The sequence below is a fragment of the Halichoeres trimaculatus genome, unplaced genomic scaffold (assembly GCF_033239565.1).
Source record: "Halichoeres trimaculatus isolate MK-OKI-2021-1 unplaced genomic scaffold, fHalTri1.1 fHalTri1_scaffold_8, whole genome shotgun sequence".
NCBI lineage: Eukaryota > Metazoa > Chordata > Actinopteri > Labriformes > Labridae > Halichoeres > Halichoeres trimaculatus.
In genome coordinates, this window is record NW_027437186.1 from 21,737,030 (window position 1) to 21,761,289 (window position 24,260).

Here is a 24,260-nt window from a genome sequence, read left to right on the forward strand (position 1 = left end):
GGATGGCGGGTGCACCGTGGGGTGCTGCAAACTCCGTGCTTGGTCAGGCCCTGGCACCCCACATCTAATGGGCAACAGCTTGAATAGTGCCCACTTAGGCAGGCAGTGCCGACTGGGCCCCCTCTTCTTCCTCGCTGCTCCAGCCAGCCACCGCCTCTGCCACCTCCCACTTACCCAGCAGCCACTGTACCTGGCCGCAGCCCCAGAGCCATTCCAGCCTACCTTAGGCCCCTGGCCCATGCAGCTCTCGCCATACTTACCAAGCTGTCCTACAGTGCATCAGGCCAGGCATATACAAACAGGCCCAGCTTTCTGCTAACTGAACATTCAGTCTATTGCCTCCTAGGCCCAAACAAGAGTTCCTGCCACAGGCAGCAACCCAGAGTCCATTCACCAATTAGCTGGAAGGCAGATTATTGTCAAGGGAGAATCATCCAGCTCCAGCCCCACATATTCAGCCTCTGCTCTGCCCGTCGTCCTTAACGCCTGCTCCAGGGCTTGGCTGTCCACTGACATCTCTCCTTTGCTTTCTCTTTTTTATGTTTAATTTGACAGCGCTCATCAGCAGCCATTTTGTGACAGCATTTTGAAAGTTAAAGTGCTGTATTTGATCGGGGATACAAAATGGCGCAGGGAGAACACCACATAACTTCGCCTGACTTGTAGCTTTAGTTTGATCCTCGATGAGGCTTTCAGGCCCTCGTCCCGAGAATTTGAGCCTTCAGGCCTGAGATTCTGAACTGAAAGTGAGTCCATGGAGGGCCCTGAGTCTGCTCTGTTATGCAGAACTTTCTGAGGTTGTACTTGTAAATGTTGGTTTAGTAGATCAGTGAGACCTCACAGATGCCAAATGTGTAGCTCTCTGTGTTTTTGCTTTTCTGTCCTCTTCTGTTTTTCTTCACTCTTCTCTTCCTCACCACCTCTCTATTGCTGACTGCTGGAACTTTCTGGCGATCTGTCTGATGCTAATTGGTGGGTAAACAGGTCTGGTGTGAGTCCCCCCCCTCCTCTGTCACACACAAACACACACATACACTTACACAAATACACACGGCCCCCTGGAACCTCTTGCAGGACCAAATGGCTGGCAACGCCTGCCCGCCATCTCCCGCTGAGCCCTGGTGTGCGCTTTGGTGGCTCAGGCTGCTGTTCAAGCCCAGCGGGGGTTCATTCACTCACACACACACACGCACACACTTATACGCGTACAGACACACACAGTCTCCTTGTGTCCCCTGCACACCCGCCACCCGCTTTCACACCCCAGACAGCAGGACAGCAGGAGAACACACACACACACGAAGGAACAGACAGACGCGGTCACTTTAGAGATGCAGGCCAAGCGCTGTAGGGGAGAAAAGTTTTCACTTAAACTGGAGAATTCTCTCTTCATTAGCGCCTTTGGACTTCAGGAAGAGTTCTGTTTATTTGTTCGTATTTTCCTGTCTTTGTAGTTTTTTCATTTCGTTCCTTCTTTGTCTCTTCCTCTGTTGTTTGGGTACATTTGGACTCAGCTGAGTTAGAAAAGTTTGGCTCTAGCAGGAGTTGAATGCATGTTTAAAGCCCAGGGGGACACGCACCTAAGTTTGCATCGTACCTGCACGATTACTGACAAATTCAAGCTGAGGGATAAAGGTGGTTCAATCGCAAGTGAGGATTGTGAACATTAAAAACAAAGTCACGCAGAAATTAATGTGTAGATCCTGTATGTGAACAGTTCTCATCATTGTGGTGAGCTCATCTGTTGGGCTGTAGAGTTACGATTTCCATAAGTCATTTTTACATTCAAGAAAGCAGCAAGAGAAACCTACTGGATGACGAGCATTTTAAGATCTTTGTCCGTAGAGTAAGTAGGTTTTGAAAACAGCTGCAGTATCACTCTGGGGTCTTCTAGCTGACTGTGGCCTGACACTTTTAGCCGTCCCTCCATGTCTCTCCCTGTCCTTGTCCTGTTGTTGTCTGATATGTGCACTCTTTCACATTTCAGAAATCATGTGCAATGTAACTCCTTCAGATCACTTTTCACTTTCACTGATAGACTTCAGAGCCTTTAAGATATTTTACTGATAACTTTAACACCCATCTTTTGTTTTCTATGGATACGATGTTAAAGTCTGCACATCCAAATTTTTTAAGCAACTATTAGATCAGCTGCTTGTGATGCTGTCTTTATTGCAATAAAAAAATGATCTCCCCTTAAGTTTACAACGGTCAGTTTCTCCCTCAATAAGGACGAATATGGATTATGTGATTAAATGTCTGTAATTGAACTACCTTGTTACACTTCTAGTATCTAGTTTGAAAAGAAAACAGAAAAAATTATATGTACTAGTAGGATTTTATTGTAAATGTTTTTCTAACACCCCGTTGTCCTCAGACAGGACAGAGAGAGCGCCAACCGAGCTCACGAAGAGGAGATGGCGTCTGTGACTCAGACGGCGCGGGAAAAGGAGAGAGAGATGACTGTGCTGCTGCAGAAAACAGAGGCTGAACACCAGCTGAAAGGTCAGTGCTCCACCCACTGAGGTGCCACCAGGCTGGGCATCTAATACTAACCATGCCAAAAGTGCGGTACACTTGGGTCAGAACCTCCTCTCTCTTTGCTGCCTCTCTGACTTTGATATCTCCGATGCCTGAAAAGCCACAGAGTCTTTTTTATGTTCCCTCGTGTAACCTATCTTTATCTTTTCTTAGAGTTTTGTAACCACAGATCACCCTGCACGTCCACTTTACTTATGTGGGTACGACTCCACTGCATCTTTCTTTACAGTGAAATTGTCACTGAGCGTGTTTCTGAGGTGGATCATCTTCAAGCAGCCTCTCCCTTTGCATCCAAATTTAGTTTGTGGATTCTAACTTTAACTTTGCCAATATTTTGTTTACCAAGAATATTAAATACTCATTTTTGATCAGTTGGGTATCAGAAATTTGGATACCAGTATCTTGTTTAAATGAGCTGCCTTATTTATCTGTTCTCGTGTATTGGCAGAAAGGTATTTATAGCTGTCCTTCTCCTTCTGTACAGATTGTCTTTTTATGGACAGAGAAATGACATTCAGCAAACAGAGGAAGAAGTGTTATCTAATTACAGAAAAAAATGATGTAACTATAGTATGTTTTGATAGTGGAAGCCAGCTGACTCTGTACGTTTTGGAGGAGTTGATCAGGTTTAGCTGTAAATCTTTACTCCCTGAGCTGTTTTTTTATTTTCCTCCTCAAGGACTCTTCAGCAGGTGATCTCTGCTGGAATCAGGTCTTGAACCTGCATCCTCCAGATGAAGAATGGCGTCCTCCTTTCTGCTGCACTTTTGATATGTTAAGAGTTTATACCCAGAGTAGGAGGTAATACACCAAAGCATGTCATTCAATTTAAACTAAAGTTGAGTCGAAGCGACCTCTAAGAGCAGGATGGAGCAAAAAGTGTGAAAGAGGAGCAGAGAGAGGAGACGAGGGAGACCCAGGGCAGAGCAGAGGGAAGGTGATGGGAGCAGAGCACAGACACCTCGCTCAGAGCTCCCTGTCTGTCTGCACAGCAGAGCTGCTGCTGCTAGCACATCTGTTGCACCATCTGGATCCCCCCCTCACACCCACCACCCACCTACCCTCAACCACCCTCCCTTCTCCTATCTTTTTATTTACCTGTGGTTCCCTTCAACAACAGGGAGCCTGCTTGTACGCACAACAAAGATGGAGGGTATAGAGGGAGGAATGGATGGAGGGGAAGGAGGGAGGGTGGGGGGTAAACAAAGGGTTTGTTTCTGGCGCGTGTCGGAAGCACACATGTTGTCTAAAGAGAGCTGACATCAGAGCACAGCAGGAAACTGTGGATGGGGAGGGGATGGAGGGGTGGACGTCCTTTAGTAGCTCGCATCACTTCCTCTCCCTGTGCAACCCAACAGACGAGCTGGATAATTAGCTTTCTTGCTCTCCAAATCCCGCCTCTCTGTCCATCCGTTTGTCCTTCCATCCACCCGTCCCCCCTCCCTTCTTCTCCACTCCCTCCCACCTTTTTTTTTTTTTAGATTTTTTTCATGTTTCTTTTTTGAGTAAACGCGTACAGAGCAGCCTCTAGATGATATCAGATATTTGCTTCTCTCCGTCCCTCCCTCCCTGCCTTGCTTCTTCTCTCCATCCCTCCCCTCCCTCGTTTTTTTCTCTGTTTGTTTCCAGTGCCAGTTCTGCTGTGTTTCTGTGTCCCAGGGTTCTTTTTGGCCTACGCACGGCCAGACGCATTCAAAGCCTGTTCAGCTAATTAGCATTCTTCATACAACTTTTCCAGCACTGACCAAACTTTGTTGGGTGTGCGTGTGTGTGCACGTCTGTGAGTTTGTGTTGTTTACTTTCACACTCTGTAGCATCCAGTCTCTGCCCTCCATGCATTACATATGTGCAGTAATCTGGGGACAGTGACGGTATAGACTGGGATAACAAAGGTTAGTGATGGAGACACAATTGTGCAGCCAACATGGAGTGAATAATAACACACTTCAAGATGGGAATTAAAGAGAGCATTGGCCTTACACTGTTCCCAGTCATAATGTATTTCTTTATATTTTATCAGTGTTTCTGTGGCACAACAAGAGGAACATCTCTGCTGGTTAACACTGCAATACGATATCTCTTCTTCTACTTTTAAAAATCTCCCTCCACACCCAAATATCTACTGTATGCAAAAAACTCTTCACAAGTCAGAGCTACTTTTCAAAGACTACGAGTCCTTGTTGTTCTTTTTTTTTTTGGTTTCAGTCGACTGTAACAGAATGCTGGAGCAGGTGGATCATTCCCTCCATCCAAACGGCAGCCATTGTTATTTTAAAAGAACAGACATATGTTGGAGAGAGGAACGTGGATCATTTCAAAGGAATGATGAAAGCCCAGTGTTGGATTGTTCAGAAAGAGCCCCCCATGAGCGGATGAGGACGTGGCAGGAAGGGTGGAAAAGGAGAAAGAAAGCAATTTTTTCAAACAACAGTCCCCCTCTTTTTCCTCCATCTCATTTTACCCCTCTTACACACTTTATATTTCTATTCTTCTGTTTTTTTCTCTGTACATTTCCGCTTGCTGTTTAAACACTTTGGATTTGAATGAGCATTTCTGTTTACAGAAGCATTTTTGGGAAGACGTTCATAGAGACATATGTGTTTCACATCTTTTATTTTTGTTTTAAGCAGCATTTCTTACACTGGATTCCATTGTTCAGTTTTGACTAATAGGGATGTTTTCCTCTGGCGTGTGAGGTTTTTTGGTTCTTGGAGATGTTTTTATAGATGTAGCCAAGCATTTTTTTTCTCTCCAATAATACATATTTTGGTCCACAGTAGTGTTTAACTGAAGAAGTATTTGCTTCAAAATGTATTTTTTTTTCTCCTTCATTGAACTCAGAACCATACTACAGGACCAAAATCCTTTACTTCTGTTTAGTTACACAAGTTTTGGATTCTGTGCGGATATGATTTGAAAAAAAAGAAAACAAGTTAAAGTTAATGGAAAGTTAATCTTTTCATTAATGGCATAGCTAAAAAGGGAAAACCAAATCCTGCCAGAGATTTGGTTCTGGTAACTCACTGAGTCCTGGGTATCATGTAACTGAACACTTTGTTTGGACTCTGGACTGTATGGACCAGTGTCAAGTGTTTGATAGTGCTTTTGATTTTAAATAGATATGGATGACATGCCTCAATCTCCTCAAAGTGAAGCCAAAATACCACCACTGAGGGGGGATCTAAAATGTGCTGGTGACATATTTTGTAGCTGAGGGATAAGCAGTGTCAGTCCGGGAAGTGAAGGTGGCACAACTCCACAACTCCTGACAACAAACAAACAATGTCTTCTGTTGTTGTCCAGCTACAGCTAACCAACCTGCAGAACCAGCTTTTTCAGCTGTGTTAGCTTTCTGTTAGATTGGATGGCAAAGACCAGACTCCCCTCACACATCTCTGAGTCTTGGTCTGCTATGACCCTATCCGGGGTTTACTGGTTTTCCCTTTTTTTGTGCCACCTCTGTACCACTGTAAAATGGGAACATCCCACAAGAGCTGTACTTTTGGAGATGCTCTGACTCAGTTGCCCTCACAGTTTGGTCCTTGTCAAAGTTCCTCACTTCCTGTCTGTGTGTTTGTTTTGGCCTCAGTTTTTAGGAGTGGTTGTTCCCTCCAACCTGTGGGTGTCACATCGCTTCACCTCTCAAGTAAATTTACAATCATTAATGTCTGCACTGCCTCAAAACCCCTTTATAATTAAATACAGTTAACAGCTGAGATTCAGAAAACTCAGCACACCATCCAAAAGTAGCAGTAAATTTCAGTATGAGAAGAGGTAGTTTGGAAAACAGCTGTCACCCCAATTTAAGATCAAGCTTCATGAAAGAAAAGTAACGAGTTTTATGTAAAGACATTTCTTTTTAGCCAAGGTTTGACCAAAGTTTTAGGATGGGGTCAACACTTATTGGAGATGTAAAAACTGCAAAAACTAAAAGCTGAGAAAGTGTTTATATCTTCTTTTAAGTGAATATGGTCTCATTGGGCTTTCTGAGTCCCACATTCACCCAAAAAGTATAGAAGTATTATTTAAAGATTTTAAAAGATGAAGCATGGATCCCCTTAAAGGAAAAAAAATCAGCCAATTGGGTCAGAAAAATGAACTTGTTTAATTACTTGTATTTAAACATTTTTTTAATTATATATAGTTGACAAGCAACATTTTTTTATATATATTTTTATTGGATATACATTTTTGTTACTTGTTAGATAAATGTGGCTTGTTTGAAGTCTTGTAAGATAAATTTATTAAGTATAAGACATAAACACTCGTCTTGCTTTCAGGTTTGCAGTGCAGATAATTAAAAGAGTTTATATAACATTAGTTTACACTGACATAAATACTTTCTAAACTTTGATTAGCAATTTTTATTTAAAAAGATAGGAGTAAAGTGGTGTTTTTGCATTTTTCATCTAAAAGCAACTGCCTTTCAACATTTCTTTAATGTAAGAGGGAAAAGCAGGTAGTGATGGGTGCTGGTGGTGATTCTTAAGACTTGCTTTTTGAGTCTGGCAGCGTCAGAACTTCAGTGTTTGATGAACTTTTTTTCCTCAGGAAATGCACAAATTCAATGGTTGAACATTTTAGCAACCCACTTCTTTACCATGACTTTTCACAGTTGAAGAGTTGGACGATCTGCTGAGCTCCCAAAATTCCCTGATCAGGAAGCTGAAGGAGGGGTGCTGCAGGCTGGGGGTCCAACTGGAGGAAGTGACAGAAAACAACAGGTCAGTATTTTATTTTACCATATTTTTATCTGATTTTATTTTTGTGCAATTGGTCATGTCTTAAGGCTTTTTTTTTCTACGAATTTCTTGTTTTATTTCCAGATCTTTGACTAAAACAATTACTACAGTTGGTTAAAACCCATTCAGTCATTTGTGAACGTACTCACGTGTTGTCCTCTCTTTCTTCGGGACATTCATGTCATTTTGTCATGAAGCGTCATCCATCAGGCTGTTTGGACAGAGCATGTCAACATACTACACACTGCCTCCCAGCCTGACCTGTTTTCTTGTTAACCTGATGCTACAGTAGTCACAGCAGGCCTGCACAGCTCTCCATCTGGGCTGCCTGTGTGTGTGTGTGTTTGTGTACTTTAATTTGTGTGTCATATGTGTGACAGTGACCCTGGGCCCAGTGTCCTGTCAGCTGTTGTAGCTGTGCTGCACATTAGTCACATGACAGCCCCCAATCTGGCCCTTCCAGATCGTGGTGGCTTCACTTTCCACAGAGTACACACACACACACACACACACACACACACACACACACACACACACACACACACACACACTGAGGTCCCCTCTGTGTTGTTGTGGTAAGGCAGAAATATTGAATATGAGCGCAGAAATAATCACCACTCTAAGAGCTGCAGTGAAATGTTTTTTAAGGTAGGAATCTACTAAAATGTTGATACACAGGCGTCAAAGCTTGTGTCTGTGTGTGTCATGTAGTTTAGCAGGAGTGTGGTGTTGGTGTGTTTTGTGCCTCAGGCTGTTTGAGCTCCTGGAGTCCCAGCCCAGTGTAGCGGTTAAAGTCCTGCTGGACGGCCTCAGTCAGGCTAAGTGAGGTTACACACAGACAGTTGCGTCTGGATAAATGGAGAAAGTGAGCTCACGTTGGTTTTCAGTTGTGTGTGCTCCTTATGTGGCCTCCTCCCGTTGATGGTGTTACGTACACCAAAGTGAATCAGGGCGCTCTGTTATCAAAGACATTGTTTGCAGAATTTCACTTGCCTTTGTCCGCTCTGGCTGCATTTCTCGTGTGAAGGTTCCCTGCAGTTTCTGCTGTTGGAAAAACTTAAGTGGCTCATCTTTTTGTTTCTAGTCCCCGCCTTTGCTTGTGTATCAAACAAGCTACAAAACGCTAGAAATCCTCCAAATTTGTGTAAAATACAGAAGATGTTACACATCTCGAGCTTAATTTCATCAACTTTTTTGTACGTATTTTATTGCTAGCTTTTTTTGTGCACACCTTCTACATTCAGTTTTTAATCTAATGCTTATTTTTGTGCCTTTTAACTGTTAAATTTGGAGTGTATTTGGTGTGTTTGAGTGCAGGAGTGAGATGGAGCAGCTAACCCTGGAGAAGCAGCACCTCACAGAGATGGTGAAGACTCTTAGAGCTCGCTGCTCCGACATGGAGGAACAGTGTGTTCAGCATGGCCGCATGCACCAGCGAATGAAAGACAGGTACTAATATACACAAGAAACAAGACATACACACAACAACACGTCTACAGTATATATCTGACACGATATGCGCTACATTTTTTCCAGATCATTTGGTATTTTTTGAGAATTTTTTTCAGTTTGAAAGTAGCGAATTTTGTCCAAAGATGTAATTCAAGAAGAAGGCTTTGGTTTCAGGGCTTTTGTGCTATTTTGCTTCATTATTTAATTGGATTTATCTGAAACTCAGGATGTGCCAAAGTGTGAATTTAATTGAATTCAGTATCTTTTGAATTATTTGCAGTTTAACCTCTAAACTTCTATTTTTCTAAGCGATCAAACTTCACATCAAACTTTTCACTCATCAAAAAAAACACCTCTCACATGATGCACTTAAGAAAAATAAAGCATTGACTGGTCATCGACTGTAGGAAATCAGGTGTAGTGACACACTGAGTGAGGACTGTTACTGTCTTAAATTTTACCTGCTTAACAAGTCTGGGCTGCAAAAGTTTAAACACTTTAAATAGAGATAGACCGATATGAATTTTTGGAGGCCGATACAGATACCAATTATTAGGAGGCAAGTCAAATATCGGCTGATAACCGAAATTTGAAGCCTATATTAATTTGCAGTCAAAGTGAAAATATTTGCGTAAAAATTTTTTAACAACACAAACGCCAATACTTAACTGCATTTAAATGCCTTCAAGCATATGTTTATTAAACAGCTCACACGCTGAACAGCATGTTTTATAAAGTTAACAGAAAACTTAAAAAAATAAATCGCGAAAGTTTTCTACAGTAAATGAAGTTTTCAAAAATTTCTATGAAACTGCAATAAAACTGGACAGAATTCAGTTTGTGCTGCCTTTTACAGGCGTGTAATGCAGTTGAATTAATTTTCTGTTTGGTTTTAAACGACTGATTTTAAACGACCATCTAGGGCTTCCATAGTGTAGACAGGGAGAAATTCTGTGCAGAGAAGCATCAGAGCCAAATGGGTTCCATATTGGCCGTCGGATTTAAAAAAAGGCCGATATGCCCCAAAATGCCAAATATCGGCCCATATAATCGGCCAATAATCAGTCTATCCCTACTTTTAAAGTTGGACCTCGTGCTCCTCATGCTCCAGCTGAGAGGAAGAGAGGAAAAGACCTCTGTGCACAGCAGAGTGTTGCATTCATCTTGCACGGTTTTTAAAGAGAGGAGTGGTGAGAAGTGTGTTCCCGCAGTGACATTAAATTGTGTGATGAATGTCAAAGATGGATGGAGAGAAAGTTATGTCCTGTGTCTGGAGTGTGCTACTTTTATTTCTAACTTGATCAGCCGACCATTAATAAAATACAGTATGTTTTCCATACAATGAGACAAAAACAAATACTAATTTTGGACCACTTTGTGATAAATGACCTGGCAAAGCTCCTAAAACACACACAGTAGTCATTTCTTTTATTAAGTATTTGGAAAGAGTTATCTGAAAAGGCCTAACTGAGGATGTTTGAAATGAAAAAGATAGAAATTAGATTATTTTCATCTAAAAGTGAATTAAAATGCACTTATTTACTCATCAAATCAGCAGTCAGAAGTGGGGCCATCTAACTCTAAAGTCACAGTATCTGTGTGTTTGTCTTCATGCGTGTGTTTGTGATGGGGAGGTCTCTTTCTCCCTTAAATTTGGAGCCCAGTTGGTTTGTGTCTCCACAGGGCTCCTGGCATACAGCCTGGCTCTGCATACGTGGGCGAGTGTGCGTGGGCGTTGTTGCCCCACTCTGCAGGATCTCTACCTCACCGCCCCCCCCCAACCCCTTTACTCTATCTTCATCTTAAGCGAAACACACACACACATTTGCACACCCTTTTCTCCTGCTCCATCACTGACACTACATATTGTCTGCCACCCACCGGTGTTAACCTGTCGACAGTCAGAGTACGCCAAAAAACAAAGTTTACCAAGTCACAGCTGTCCTCCTGTGTGAGTGTCTTTGTGTGTTTCAGAGAAAGAAAATAATCTTCGTTGTCACGGAGTGTGAATAGTATGAATATTCTGTATATTGCTGCACATATGTTGGTGGTATTTTTATGTGTGTGTGTATGGGTAGCTATTGCATGTTCTCAGGAGGTTTAGCAGAGTAGGAATCTGGCTGCCAAAAGTGGATTGGCTGGGAAGTTGGCACCTAACTTCTCTCTTCTCCCAACTGAACCACGATAATCACTCTTGGCATTTAGTGAGTTTTATTTTCTGCTTTGACACTTACTTGGTTGATGAATCCTCCTGATATTTAAAAATCTCCTGAGTTCAGTTCTACATGGGGTCACTTTTGAATAACTGTTCAGATGCTTGACCACATTTTCTGCGGTGTATCTTTGGGAAGAAGGCGAGTATGTTTAGTAATGCATGTATTACAGCAGCGAGTGCAGGTATTTTTGGACGCTGTGTGTTGTGTTTAGGTGATTTATTGTAAGGAGGCAGAGTTCAGGGATAAGGAAGAGACGAGGAGGCGAGAGAGGTATGACTCATGTTTACGGTTATTCACATTGCAGCTGGTGCTTGATTTTTCAGTATATGTGTAAAGTAGCGATCATACTCCAGGGGCAGAAGTAGAAAACTTGAAATCCTGCCATCAATATATTCTTATCATAGAGCTTTGAACTAAAACAAATAAAAAGAGATCTACAATGTTTCAGCCGTGTGTCATAGCAGTGAGCTGTAAAGGAGGACCGAACTTCAGACATCTCTATTTGTGTGTGCACGCATGCAGTTATGTTTATCATGTGCACATATCCGCGTATAAGCGGCCACGTCAGTCTCTCTACATATGGCACTCCTCTCAAACTGAATCACACGCATGTTCTTGTAATCCTCAGTGTGTGTGTGTCTGTTTCCATACATTGGGTATATGTTAGTTGGTCCCTGCAGGCCTGGAGCACTCGGTGGGCGCCCTGCCGCGCCGCTCGGGGGTTAAGGTGTACGTGTTAACAAGCTGGTGCAAGTGGGTTCAATATCCAGCGCCCCGCCCCTCCCCACAGCCTCTCCATCGGCCTGCAATCTGTGCTGCGAAGAGCGGCAACAGCGCACCACGTACAAAACATTTGGAAAATCAGCTTGATTTATTTTTACATGGGCAAGCTGATTGCCAAACTACACAGGGGTTTTAGCACACAATGTTTTGCTTCAACACTTAATTATTTATTTCGCTATGTCTGTGTTGTTGTTTTTTTTTTTTTTTTTTGCCTGGAAATGAAGGAAGAAAACGGAGGGTGAGGAGACGGCGCAGGAAAGCACTGAGCTAGGGAAGGATGTAAAAGCGGTTACTGTACAGGATTAATCAGAGGATTATATACGTATCCATCTTATTCAAGAAATAACAATATGGTTTATTCTGGTGTATGAAGTTGAAAGTTACCAAGCACAACTAAAGATGGATGCAGGGTAGATTTCATTTTAATGCTTTTAGACTTATTTTGTTAAATTTTAGTTGTGATGCTTATTCTGAGGAATCACAGTATCAGTAAATAGTCTTCATCATTGTGTTTGTAGTTGAAATCCATGAAAGTTTTGAGGACAGCTCATTCAGCAACGACACGCCTGATGATTAAGAAGGCAGGACTTAAATTTTGTAAGTAAACATGGACTATGTAAACCTTTAAAGTATGTCTTAAAACCTAAAAAGGTGTTGGTCATTATGGAGTTTGTTTGACGGGACAGAGTAACAAACATTTGAGAAAGAAACCGGACAGATTCTTGAGAGAAATACAGAAACCATTTGATGATAAATGCCAAGAGAGTCCTAATCTTTATTTTTTTAACTGGCTTTTTTTTTCTGGGGAGAAAACCTAAAGTTTTGAAAGCTGTATTTCATGTATTAGCCTTAGAGGAACGGCTCTGGATGATAGGAGAGTGAGCAAAGACACACGTAGGGTTTATGTTGGATGGAAATGATCACTTTTTTACCCAGGGTTCATTTTGAAAACAGAAAAACATCAATCACTTTTTGTTTTATGTTGATGATAAAAAAGTTTTCTTTCAGCTCTTCAGATTTTCTCTGTGGATGATCACCCATGTCTTCTTCTCTTCTTTAACTTTTTCGACTCTTCTTTCTCCTTCTCTTCATTTCAAACTTTCCTTCTCCTGTCCTCCGTCTCCACTCTTCTGCATTATGTACCGAACACCACACAACCTTTTCTCACCTCGCAGCTGCTCACAGGCTGTTTCACCAATTATCACTATACAAGTACGCACTGAGGTCACACACACACACACACACACACACACACACACACACACACACACACACACACACACACACCACAGACTGACATAACACCAACGTTTGCTTAACCACACACAGTGACAGCAGAGTGTGTTTGTCAGCCCTGGGTGTGCATGTGTATGTGCTGTGTGTGTGTGTGTGTGTGTGTGAGTGTTTCTGTGAGCTCCCAGCTCACTGTGCAGCCCTTTAAGGCGAGCAGCAACATATACGCAGATGTGCCTGTAGATCCACAGGCTTCACTGGGCCATATGGCCTCCACCAAGAAAGATGGTGCGTGCGTCTGGAGAAGGGAGGGAGGGATGGAGCGAAGGATGGAGGAGGGATGGAGGGCCATGTGTGGTATGAGCTGTGCAAGCAGTTGTTGAAGTATGTATGCCTGTGGTTGTGTGTGTGTGTGTGTGTGTGTTTGCACCAGAGGCTCCAGGAGATTGGTTAATAGAACAAATGGTCGCGGCGGGCCGGGGAAGAAGAAACAGGCTTGCTGCTACCGCGGGCGGACAGCAAGCCCCGGGCGAGGGCTGCTTCATCTGGGCTCCTGCCACACACACACACACACACACACACACACACACACACACACACACACACACACACCCTCTGTCAAACCCTCTTCTCACCCCCACCCCTCAAACACACAGTGTGCTGCCATGCCCCAGAAGCAAAAGGACGCTCGTCAGAAAAACTTTTCATTTGCAAATGAAGCTGGCAAAGGCAAGCCAGAAGAAACAGGACAGCTTTCATTTGTCTCATCTGTGTGTGTGAGTGTGTGTGTGTGTGTGTGTGGGAACAATGAGTTTAAACTGTGTGTGATACGATGTATTGAAGGAAGGAGAGATGATGACAGAGCAGCGTGTGGATGAAGACCATAAAGAAGGCCCGTTGTGAGGCAGAGGGACTGTACGCTGTTTTATCCTTCAGTCATTTTTAGTTTTCATCCTGGCTGAAGAGTTGAATCTACTCCAGAAATGATGAGATGAGAAAACTTGATCTTGAGGAGCTTTAAAAATGAGCACCAGGTGAAAAAGTCTGTGTGTAACCTGAAGTAAAGCAGCAGTAGTCTCCACTGTGAACTCCTCATCACAAAAACAGAGGAACACTTTTGTTTGTTCTTTTCTTCTCTCTCTCACGCTTGTGTTCTCACCTCTGGATGGCGCTGATCAGTCATCCTCTCTTCTCCTTCATCTTCCTTTTCGTCCCTTCTCATCGTCCCTGTCTCTGCGCTGCCCAGCTGGCTTCTGTAGCCGGGAGCGACTGCAGGGCGGCCTGCTGAAAGAGCATTGTCAAACGGTGGCTTTACAGCTCTATCACACACACACACACGAACACACACACAAACGCACACACGGACGCACAGATTTGCAGCTCAGATGTCAGGCTGTTGCCAGAGGCTTGCAAGCTGGAGCGTTAACTGTGCAAAGCGTCACATCCCGAGCCCCAGACAGTGACACTCGCTAACACTACTTTATAAAACTACAACCAGAGAACTAGTGCAGAAACACCTGCCCCCTTCTTTAGAGAAATGTTCAAAGTCACAGCACTAAAGTCACTTTAATGCCGGGGAAGCAAACGCAAGACTAAAAAAGAGTCAGCAGGCCTCACGGCTGCAAACACTTTGACATTGAAGAGATGTTAAAAGATCCCGCAGCAGAATGTAAACCTCTGTTAATGCAGTTCAAATACTGAGCCCATCGATTTTTAGAGACATTTCTGACGTCCGTCTTTATCATTTCAGTGTTCGTTCACCCAGAACTTTATAATCTGACTTCTTTTTTTTTTTATCTTGTTAGAGTTCTTCGGCCCTCTCACTGATGATAAATAACTCATCACACAAAATCAACTCATTCTGAAAATGTAAACTACAAAAACGACTCACATTTTATTTTACTCTCCTCATGTTTACGCTCTTTATTTTAAAGGGCAGAAAATACAAACACACATCGAGCCTTTTGGCATCAAACCACTCACTGGTGATTGAGTCTAATTTGTTCTTTAAAAACTGAAGAGAAATCAAATTAATAGTTAAAAAGAAAGCCTCAGTTTGATTTTAAAAGGTTAATATCACGAAGCAAATATTTATCTTCACCTTAAATTATGAATCCTCCACTTTCTTGGAAATTATCAAAATGTTTTATGATCATTTTTTTTTAACTGTTTGTAGACTTTGAAATATCATTTTTGCTGAAGGCTGCACAGCGGTAACCTGACTGAACGGCACACGCTGTTGTTCTGATCGAATAACTCGATGCTTTTTTTTTTTTCACTTTAATTTTCTGTGAAGTCATTTAAAACTGCAAATGGAGCAAAAAAAACAGAAGAGTTTGCCAGAAATAATGTAGAGATTTAGGTCCTAAAAACTGATAAAACTGATTTGTTTTATTTTTTTTTCTAAATCAAAAATACTTAAGACACATTAATCAGCTTCATTCCCTGATGCTTTGGTTTAAGATTCATTTAAACTGTGACCTGTGTGACATCTTTTAAGACTCTTAATACTCTACAATCCAACGACTAAAAAAGAAAAAAAAAAAGTGCAAAAATTGAACTTTAACAGCTGATGAAATTAAAGCTAAATATTTTATATACAGTTTTTAAAGGTCTTTTACTTTTAATTTTATGGAAAAAACAGCTGATCAATGTTTGATGATCCTTTGTGGATTTTAACAACAAGTCAGACACACTAACTGGAGGCTTCACTGTGAGGTGCAGATTGTTATAAACTAAAATAACTTTAGTGTCTGCTACCGAAGCCCCGTGCACACTTGAGTGCCTTTTCCCTTCTCACCACTGCATCCAGCACTGCTGGAGAGCAGCAGGTGAGGAGACAAAAGGAGTTCTCCCACAGGCAGCATCACAGACCATTTTTAAATATTGATTTATCAGCTGAATCATTGATCATCTTCATGTTGTGTTTACCTGCTGTGATGTGGCACTGGGAGGCCACTAAGCCCCACTTCTGGTGCCAACATTTGTCTCAGCACTGATGTACTTTAGCTCTTCGTTAAAATTTTATTAGATACAGATTTTAAACTTTGCTGCATGCTTTTAAACAGCAGCAATTTTAAATTAAGAAATATTTTGAAGTCAAGCATTAGCAGTTGTAACCATATCTGCTCTAATCAACTTTATCCTTGAAAAAAAAATTATTGACCCTTGAGGATTGTGGATTTTTTTTTAGCTTTCTAAACACAAAACAAATACTCTTTAGTGGTTTCTAAATGAGATTCAGTCGTAGTCTCACCACAGCTGGAGGAGACGAGTTACAGAAATGTTTGAGCGACCTTGGTTGTGAATTTTGTCCAAGTAACAAGTTAAATAGAATTTTTGCCAGACGACATTTTCCAGATATGTTCCAGGTAAGGTAAATGTTTAAAATGACAGGTATCCAAAAGAGGGAGCGGGAGAAGCCGTTGAGTGTGAGGGAATCATGTGTCAGTCTCATCCCCATCAAAACACACAGAGTCACCGATCATGTTCTCATGTCAAACGTTCATGTTAGCAAAAGCAACAACTGGCATGACAGGTTGGTGGAGGAGAGAGGGACACGGCCTCGGGGCTCACACACACACACACACACACACACACACACACACACACACACACACACACACACACACACACACACACACACACACACACACACACATTCTTGAGTGCAGTTGTATACAAGCCAAGATTTAGCTAGAGTGCTGGGGTGTGATGGTGGTGGTGGTGGGCCTGAGATTGGGCGAAATATGGTTTTGTGAGTTTGTGTGTGTGTGTGTGGCAGCTGCAGCCTTCATGCCCCTGGCAGTGTTGTTGTAACCAGGCAAGCCAAGGCCGTCTGCCTGCATTCTTCACCCCCTAGGCCCCCTGCTTGCCACACACACTCACACACACACACATGAACACACACACACACACACACACACTTTCATGCATGCAGTTTCAGTTTGTTAAATGGTTTTGCCATCAACGCGTTGAGATTGTAATTTTGTAATAACTTTTTAATAACTCTTGATTTAGAGCAGTGATTTTGATTTTGATGTTTTCCTTTCTGTTCGTTTACAGTTCTCCCTCACACACCACTTTCTATTCAATTTATCTGCTTCTTAATTTGTCAGTAAATACAGAAAACTGTTACACACTTAAACTATAATATAAAGTCCCAAGATGTAATCTATGTGGGGTGGTTATTTTTAGAAAAAGAGGCAGAATGTCATCTGTTAATATGTGCGCTAACAAACAAACACTTTCTTTGAAGCCACACACTCCTCAGCTTATTTGTTTGGTGATAAATCTGCACACATTCATGCGGGGCTTTTGAATGACAGACCTGAAAGATGCTTTCAGATCTTCTTTTTCCGCAACTTGCCTCTCCGCTCCTCTTACGTGACGTGAGCACTTTCCCTTTGGACCAAGCCTTTAGGACATATGCTCCCACCTGTAAATAAATATGCAAACACAGACAAACACACACAACAACAGAGTTTAGACACTAGCTGTGGGCTATGACTGATGTATACCGCAGAGAGGTAACTGTGTCTGTGTGTGTGTTGTAATTAATCTCTTTAGTAGATGCAGTCAATAGAGAGTGTGCTGGTTGGAGGTGCAGATTGTGAGCAGAGTGTGATTATAGGGCTGTCAGGGGAAATTACTGCAAACTGCTCGCAGCAAAACTTGCTTTTTATTATGTCTGCTGCTGGAGAGAAGAAACACACTCACCGTAGCTGTTATGGAAGTGTGTGTCCTTTTAAAGAGTTATTTCAGGATACGCGTCTCGGTCATGTGTGTCAGTAAACCGTGGGATCCAGCAGGTGGTGTCCTTTCACCAGGTCAGTGGGGAGGCTCTCCTTCTCTAACCCGAGCGCTGCCACCCTCCTGTCAGCCAGCACTGCAGCAGTAGGCAGCAGGGAGGGAGGGAGGGAGGTGACGGCTGCAGCCTCTTTGTTTCTCTATCCCGACCTGCACTTCACCCCTCAAACAGCAAACTGTCAGCTCTCATTTTTCACCCGCTGCAGATCCTCTTCACCTCCACATCCATTTATCTGTCTCAGCCGTCAGTCCACCCGCGACTCCAGCCAAGCTTCCTTCTTTGCTTCACCATTTCCAGGCAGCAGGGCAGAGGCCAGCCAGCCTGCAATGTGCGTGCATGTGTGTGTGAGTGTGTGTGTGTGTGTGTGTCAGAGCGGGGCAGTGCCCGAGCATTAAGCTGTATTAAGCCCTAATTAATGAGTGTGCCAGCCGATAGAGGCCAGTTATTGGATTTGCTGCTTTAGCTGCTGGAAGGAGTACTGCCCAACACACACACACACACACACACTCATACACACACATTCCCCCCTCAGAGGCACTGTATGCAAGGTGAGACGAGGCTTAGATTAGCGAGAGTGAGTTTGTGTGTGTTGTATAAGAAGGCCAGAGGTTGTCTGCTCTCCGACCAGACAAACTGAGTGTGTGTGGTTGTTTGTGTGTGTGTGCCAGGGTTCAAGCTTTACTTACTGCATTACATAAACCTGCAGCTTACAACCTGCAGCTTTAAACATCTCAGGCCGCGACCCGACACACTGATTTACTGGCTTCCTGTTCGGCTTGCTCGCTGTCAGACGGATATGTGTGAAAGTCTGCTGGCATTTAGAAGCTGAGTTTGGACTGAAATTACACACATTTTTTTTGTCATTTGCAGTTCATTTTGTGTACAGTTGGTGCCATTTCTCCTAAATAATTGTTTTGAACTGTGGAGTAACTCGGTGTCTCTTTGCAAATGGAAAAAAGCGGTGCTGCTGATCAGACTCAGTTAGCTTGGATGTGACAGAAATAAGAAGTGTTTGAATGTGCATTGCTTCAAAATTAACATCTATAGAAAGCTTTAGCAGCTCAGAACTTTAAAGATATTTAAATCGCTAACTTCAATCAAAGTTTGGGATGTAAAATTTGAAACATGAAGATTTTTCCCATGATGCATCTAATCTGCATTATACTTTCCCCCAGTCAAAAGACTTTCTCAATTTATTTCTTTATTTTTTCCATAAACATATCACACCAAAGAGAAAGACTAAAATGATAACCTGTTAAGTTTTGACAAAATCGCTTTGAATTGCTGGAATGCCTCCTTAAATAAACCACATTTTGAAATTATATACTCAATTTTTATTTGAAATGTTGGCAATTAAAGGGTACGTTTGGCCAAATAACAAGAAACATTTTCTCACATTTACCTCTATTGGAATCTAATCATGTTGTCAATTTCAATTTTGGTTACAGACCAACAAAGACACCATTTCTGGAAAGTGATGTTGCTGGAGATCTTTGAAGCGTTGATTCAAATTTCTGTAATAAACCTAAACGATATGGACAGAAAACTTATTTCAGAAACATAATTTAATTAGTCTATCTTTCTATGAGAAACCTTAAATCTACACCGAATCTAAAAACATGTTGATGTTACAAAGTAAACTGATTATAAATGTGCATGACTGTCCTCCATTAAAGGTGGATTTCATTTCCTGACAGAGAGGATGTTGTGTTTTCTGTCTCACCTGAGAGAAATAACTTTATACATTTGGATCATTAAGTAAATGAATCCTCACTGAACGTCACAGTGCAGCCACTGTAAGTGTAAAACTCCTCTTGGCAAACAGTTTTGATGCATTTTAAGCTTTACAAACCTGGAGTAGATTTCAGAGCTGGCCAATCCTCAGCTTAGTATCGCCCAGAAAAATTTGATTCATTCTCTTCATGGAGCAGATAGTTTTTTAAGGCGTGTTGTGTTTCTAAATGTATCAAGATCAGAGGTTGTAATGTGATAAGGATTGGCATTTTCTCTGCGTGACTCAGATTAGTTTGGTGGTGAGGAGCTGAAGGCGACGCTCTCTCAACACTTCCCTCATCAAACATTTACAGCGTCAGAACAACAGGCTCTTTTCCTGACCTTTAGTTCCTCTGCTGATATCTCCTGCACTGTGCGTGTATGTGTGTGTGTGTGTGTGTGCGACATCAGCTGTGTCTGCTCCTTGTGTATCGGCTCACCACAGCAGGACTCTATCTATGACTGTGACGTGGCGCTGGCCTGCTGTGTGTCTGCACAGGGGCATGAGGGTGAAGTGGAAGGAGTGAGTGGGAGGTTGGACGGTCAGGGGCAGAGTGCATGTCATGGCCAGCTTTAAGCAGGGACGACTGATGCTGATGCACCAGCTGAGGTAGATGATGATGACAGTGGAGGAAGAGGAGGAGAGTTCCTGAAGAAGAGCGACATTAAGGGGCAGGATTAAGCCTGGCGGGGCAAACGAGGCAGCGCGGGGCAGAGTGAGGACAAAGTGGGGGAGTGGGGAGGTGGAGAGCAGATTGTGGAGAAGAGTTGGGATGTTCGCCTCCCCCGTCTGTCACACAAAGGCAGCTCTGCCACTGCCAACATGACCAGCAGGGCAGGGGCATCTGTCTCCCCCCCAGCTACCTCTCTTTCTCTTCCTGCCCGAAGCCCTAACTCTCTTCATCCTCCTCCTCCTCTTTATCACACTCAGATCTGTGTCTTACTTGAGGTCTTCTGAACCTGTTGAAAAACCAAGTTGCGTATAAAGACTTCTTTGGGGTTTGATTTATTGAGTCTGAGTATCGTTTTCTTGTCACCCCCCGGCTGCACGTGAGCTCTGAGTGGCTCAACATGTATCCCCTCACAGGCTGTTTCATTTTAATTGGTAGTTGTGGTTTAGTTTCTTTTTACAGAATCAAAAGTCAAAACACTGCTGTATAACAGCAGCATCTCTTTAAGATCCTCTTTCTGTAACTTTTCTGTCTGATACTGCCCAGGCTCAGAGCACGTTGCTGTGTGTGGTTGCTTTGCTTTAGATGGTCTTCTTCTCTCCATGCCCCATGTTTGTTGTTTTAAAACTCCTCTTTCGTTTTATTTTACTTCTTGTTTGATTTTATCTTAGGTTTTGTGCTCTACTCATAAAGTTGAGATGCTGCATTTGTTGATAAAAACAGATTTTGATAGTGTGCAAATTATTCAAACCCTTTCTTCTCAAATAAATAAATGGTAATGGATGAAAACATACAGAATGTTTAACTGAAAAAAAAAAATCTATTTGATGCTGGTAACAGCTTTTGTGTTGCACTATCTCTCCCTTTAACAACACTCTGTTAAAGTTCAGGAACCCAGGAGACAAGTTTTATGAAATTTTTAAAGAAAAATTTTGTTATTTTCCTGCCTGCTAAAGGATTATAGCTCACTTCTTGTATTTGTTTTTCATAATGTGCCAGATGTTTTCAACAGGAAACTTGTAAGGACTACAGCTCAGCACCCATTGCAGTGCCTCCCCTCTTTTAGAGAAGAGGATGCAGCGTCCATGATTTCCAGAAAGGATGGCAGATTTTGATTTGTCAGACCACAGAACAGTTTATCCTGTATTTATGGATACTGCTATAAACTTGAGTCCACAGTCTGTTTTTTTATGGAAGGGATTTTGAGCCCATGCAGAGATTTCCACCACAGAATCGTGTCTGTTTCTAATGAAGTGCCACTCATGGGCCTGAAGATTGAGTTAGTTTGGAGATGTTCCTCCAAGTGTTTGTTTTTAGCACAACATTTTTTTTTAAAGTATTTTGCTGTCCTTGTCTTGACTTATCCCAAACGTCTTGTTGGCATCAAATTTAAAACACTTTAGTCTTACTTTGATGTTATACTCTCTTTCAGCAGACTTTCTGCTACAATTTGGTGTTAGTTTCAGGTTTGTACAATAATTTGTTACCTGACAGTGTTGAAAATCATGATGACCCAGTACATATTTCATATTCGGATCTTAGTATCTAGAATATTGCCAGGGTGTGGATTGCACTTTTTCATCTGTCAGAAATTATGGTGACCTTGTCTTGTATTCTTTTGCAAAGCAATCCGACCATTTATCATGGAGTTATATACATATGGGGAAAACGGCCCTATCTCACAATGATAAAGAATCCTTTAAAAAGATCCTGGATTCAGATGGTGATTCGGATCATCTCACCTCCTCCGAATCACTTCTTCCTTATCCCATTTTGAACATTTCCTGAAAATTTCATGAAGATCCGTTTGATACTTTTTGAGTTATGTGGATCACAGACAAACAGACAAACAGACAAGCTCTCCTGAAAACATAACCTTTCTGGCGGAGGTAATGAGTCAGTATTTTTCTTAAAACAATAACATGTTTGTGCAACTTCTGATATGTTGTCTTAACAATAATTTCAATTTAATATAGTCTTCAAACAATTTATAAAACCATCAAATTTTTTTTTTTCTCCTTTTTTAAAAAAAAAAAATTGCTCTACATATTAGTCAACATCTAAAGATTTTGAAAATCACCAGATAGCAAGTTAAGTTGTGAGATTATTTGAGGTTTTAAGGCTCCAGTATCTAATGCAGAACATGTAAAGATGTCAGAAAACACTTGTTCTCAAGTGAAACATCATCAACGTTTCTGGGTGTCAAATGTTCCTTAAATTTAGCAAAACTCCTCTTTCCAAATGTTAAGATTACACGTGTGTCTCTAATACAAATGCATAAATGTGCTGTGGATGAATGAGGTGGATTTCTTTCTGTTTTTTTTTTTTTTTAAGGATGAAAGATAAAAATTTAGACTAATGAGCTATTATATATAAACGAAGATATCTGCTGAAAATTTTCTCTCTCACGATCTGAGAATGTTTATGTTTGTGTGTGTCTGTGTGTGTGTGAGTGTGTGCGTGAGAGAGAGTGAACATGAATGAGTTCACTTCTGCACCAGAGGAGGGGAAAACTGACTGAATGGATGGATGGATGGATAGATGAATGGATGAAATAATGAGCTGCTGGTGGGAAATCTTTCTATAGACATTCCACCCCCTCCCTAAACTCAGTACACACACACACACACACACACACACACACACACACACACACACACACACACACACACACACACACGATTCATACAACATTACACTCCCCAAAATCCCAGCTGGAAAAACACCACTTCCCAGCACACATAGTCACGCACCAACACCCCCCACCCTCCACTACTTAGCGAAATAATCGCAAACAACTTTCATTCTTGAGTGATGACACTGTGTGGTGTGACTAGTCAGCAGCAGATATGGACATATAGTTTACAGCCACAAAACAATATAAAACAAAACAAACAAAAAGTTTTCAGGTGAGAAATTATGATTTCATTAATAGTTTTTACATTAAAAAAACTGCACTACATTTGATTTTCTTACCAGAGCTACATATGTACTTGTAAAAATCAAGAATTAATTTTAAGACACGCTTTGAGCTACATGGTCCTCCTTCTTGGCTCTGTTCAGAGTGTTTTCACATTCACTGTTACAGACTAATCACAAATGTGAAAGAAACGTTAAACTTTGTGAAACAAATCCAAGGATGTGTATTTTGTTCATGTTTACCTTTTTAGCCTTCCATAAAACGTTTCGTGACATATTCACAGCTGGCTTAATTCTAGTATATTCTAGTGCTGCAACTGTTTTATTTTATTTCATTTTTTTTTAAATCAACCCAGAACAGATAAGTCATTCAGAGATGAAACAACTGCAGGTTCCTGCTTCTGGGAATCTGATCCCCTTTCTTCATAAAACAACTTCATTTTTGGTGAATTTAGCCACATGAGCTGTTGGAAATTTAAAGCAACTCACAAACAACTGTCAGGTTTCTTGGTTCATCACTTCATGCAGGAAATCATCGGCAGATTAATTGAATTTCAGTGTCCATATCTGATCCATCCACTGGTCAGTACTGTGGTTTATCGATTCTGTGTTTTGCTGTCTTTTAGCTCCTTGTCTGTGCTCTTAATCCCAAAACGAACTCTGCTGTCACACTCCTGTAAACACTGCTGATTACTCGATCAACACAAAGTCCGGTGATATTAAAAGCTTTTTGTGGATCCGTCTCTCTTTCAATATTTACAACATTTGGTTTTATATCAACCAGGAGGGTATGTTCCTCTCACACAGTTTCAGTCAATATTGTGTGTGTTCTGTACGTGTGTGTTCGTGTGTGTTTTGCAGACTGCAGCAGTTGGACCGTCACTGTCAGAGCAGCGCCCAGCAGGTGTGTGAGCTGCTGGCCAAACAGAACCAGCTGATGCAGGAGAGAAACACACTCAGCGAGGAGATGCAGAGCCTACACACAGAGGTACACACACACACACACACTCCACCTCTTGTACGCATGGCAGAGTGTGTGACTCACTGTAACTAAATGAATTAAGGATGGTGGTGCACACTATAGTTGATTGCTAAAAAAAAATCAGTTCGGATACGTTTG

The 24,260-nt window shown here is 41.9% G+C and overlaps 1 protein-coding gene and 1 long non-coding RNA gene across 2 annotated transcripts in view; one reads left to right on the forward strand and one right to left on the reverse strand.

Moving 5' to 3' along the window:
• Positions 1 to 24,260, forward strand: part of sdccag8 (SHH signaling and ciliogenesis regulator sdccag8) — a 51,721-nt gene that overhangs the window by 24,722 nt on the left and 2,739 nt on the right. Inside the window, exons 14-17 of the mRNA XM_074675073.1 lie at positions 2,378 to 2,505; positions 7,157 to 7,265; positions 8,601 to 8,732; positions 24,002 to 24,128. Coding sequence (XP_074531174.1) covers positions 2,378 to 2,505; positions 7,157 to 7,265; positions 8,601 to 8,732; positions 24,002 to 24,128 — 496 coding nt within the window. The remainder of the gene's footprint in view (positions 1 to 2,377; positions 2,506 to 7,156; positions 7,266 to 8,600; positions 8,733 to 24,001; positions 24,129 to 24,260) is intronic.
• Positions 14,152 to 18,006, reverse strand: LOC141794759 (uncharacterized). The gene is made up of 3 exons (XR_012598553.1): positions 17,687 to 18,006; positions 17,298 to 17,405; positions 14,152 to 14,248 (listed from the first exon to the last, which is right to left on the reverse strand). It is a non-coding gene; the product is annotated as an uncharacterized LOC141794759 (long non-coding RNA).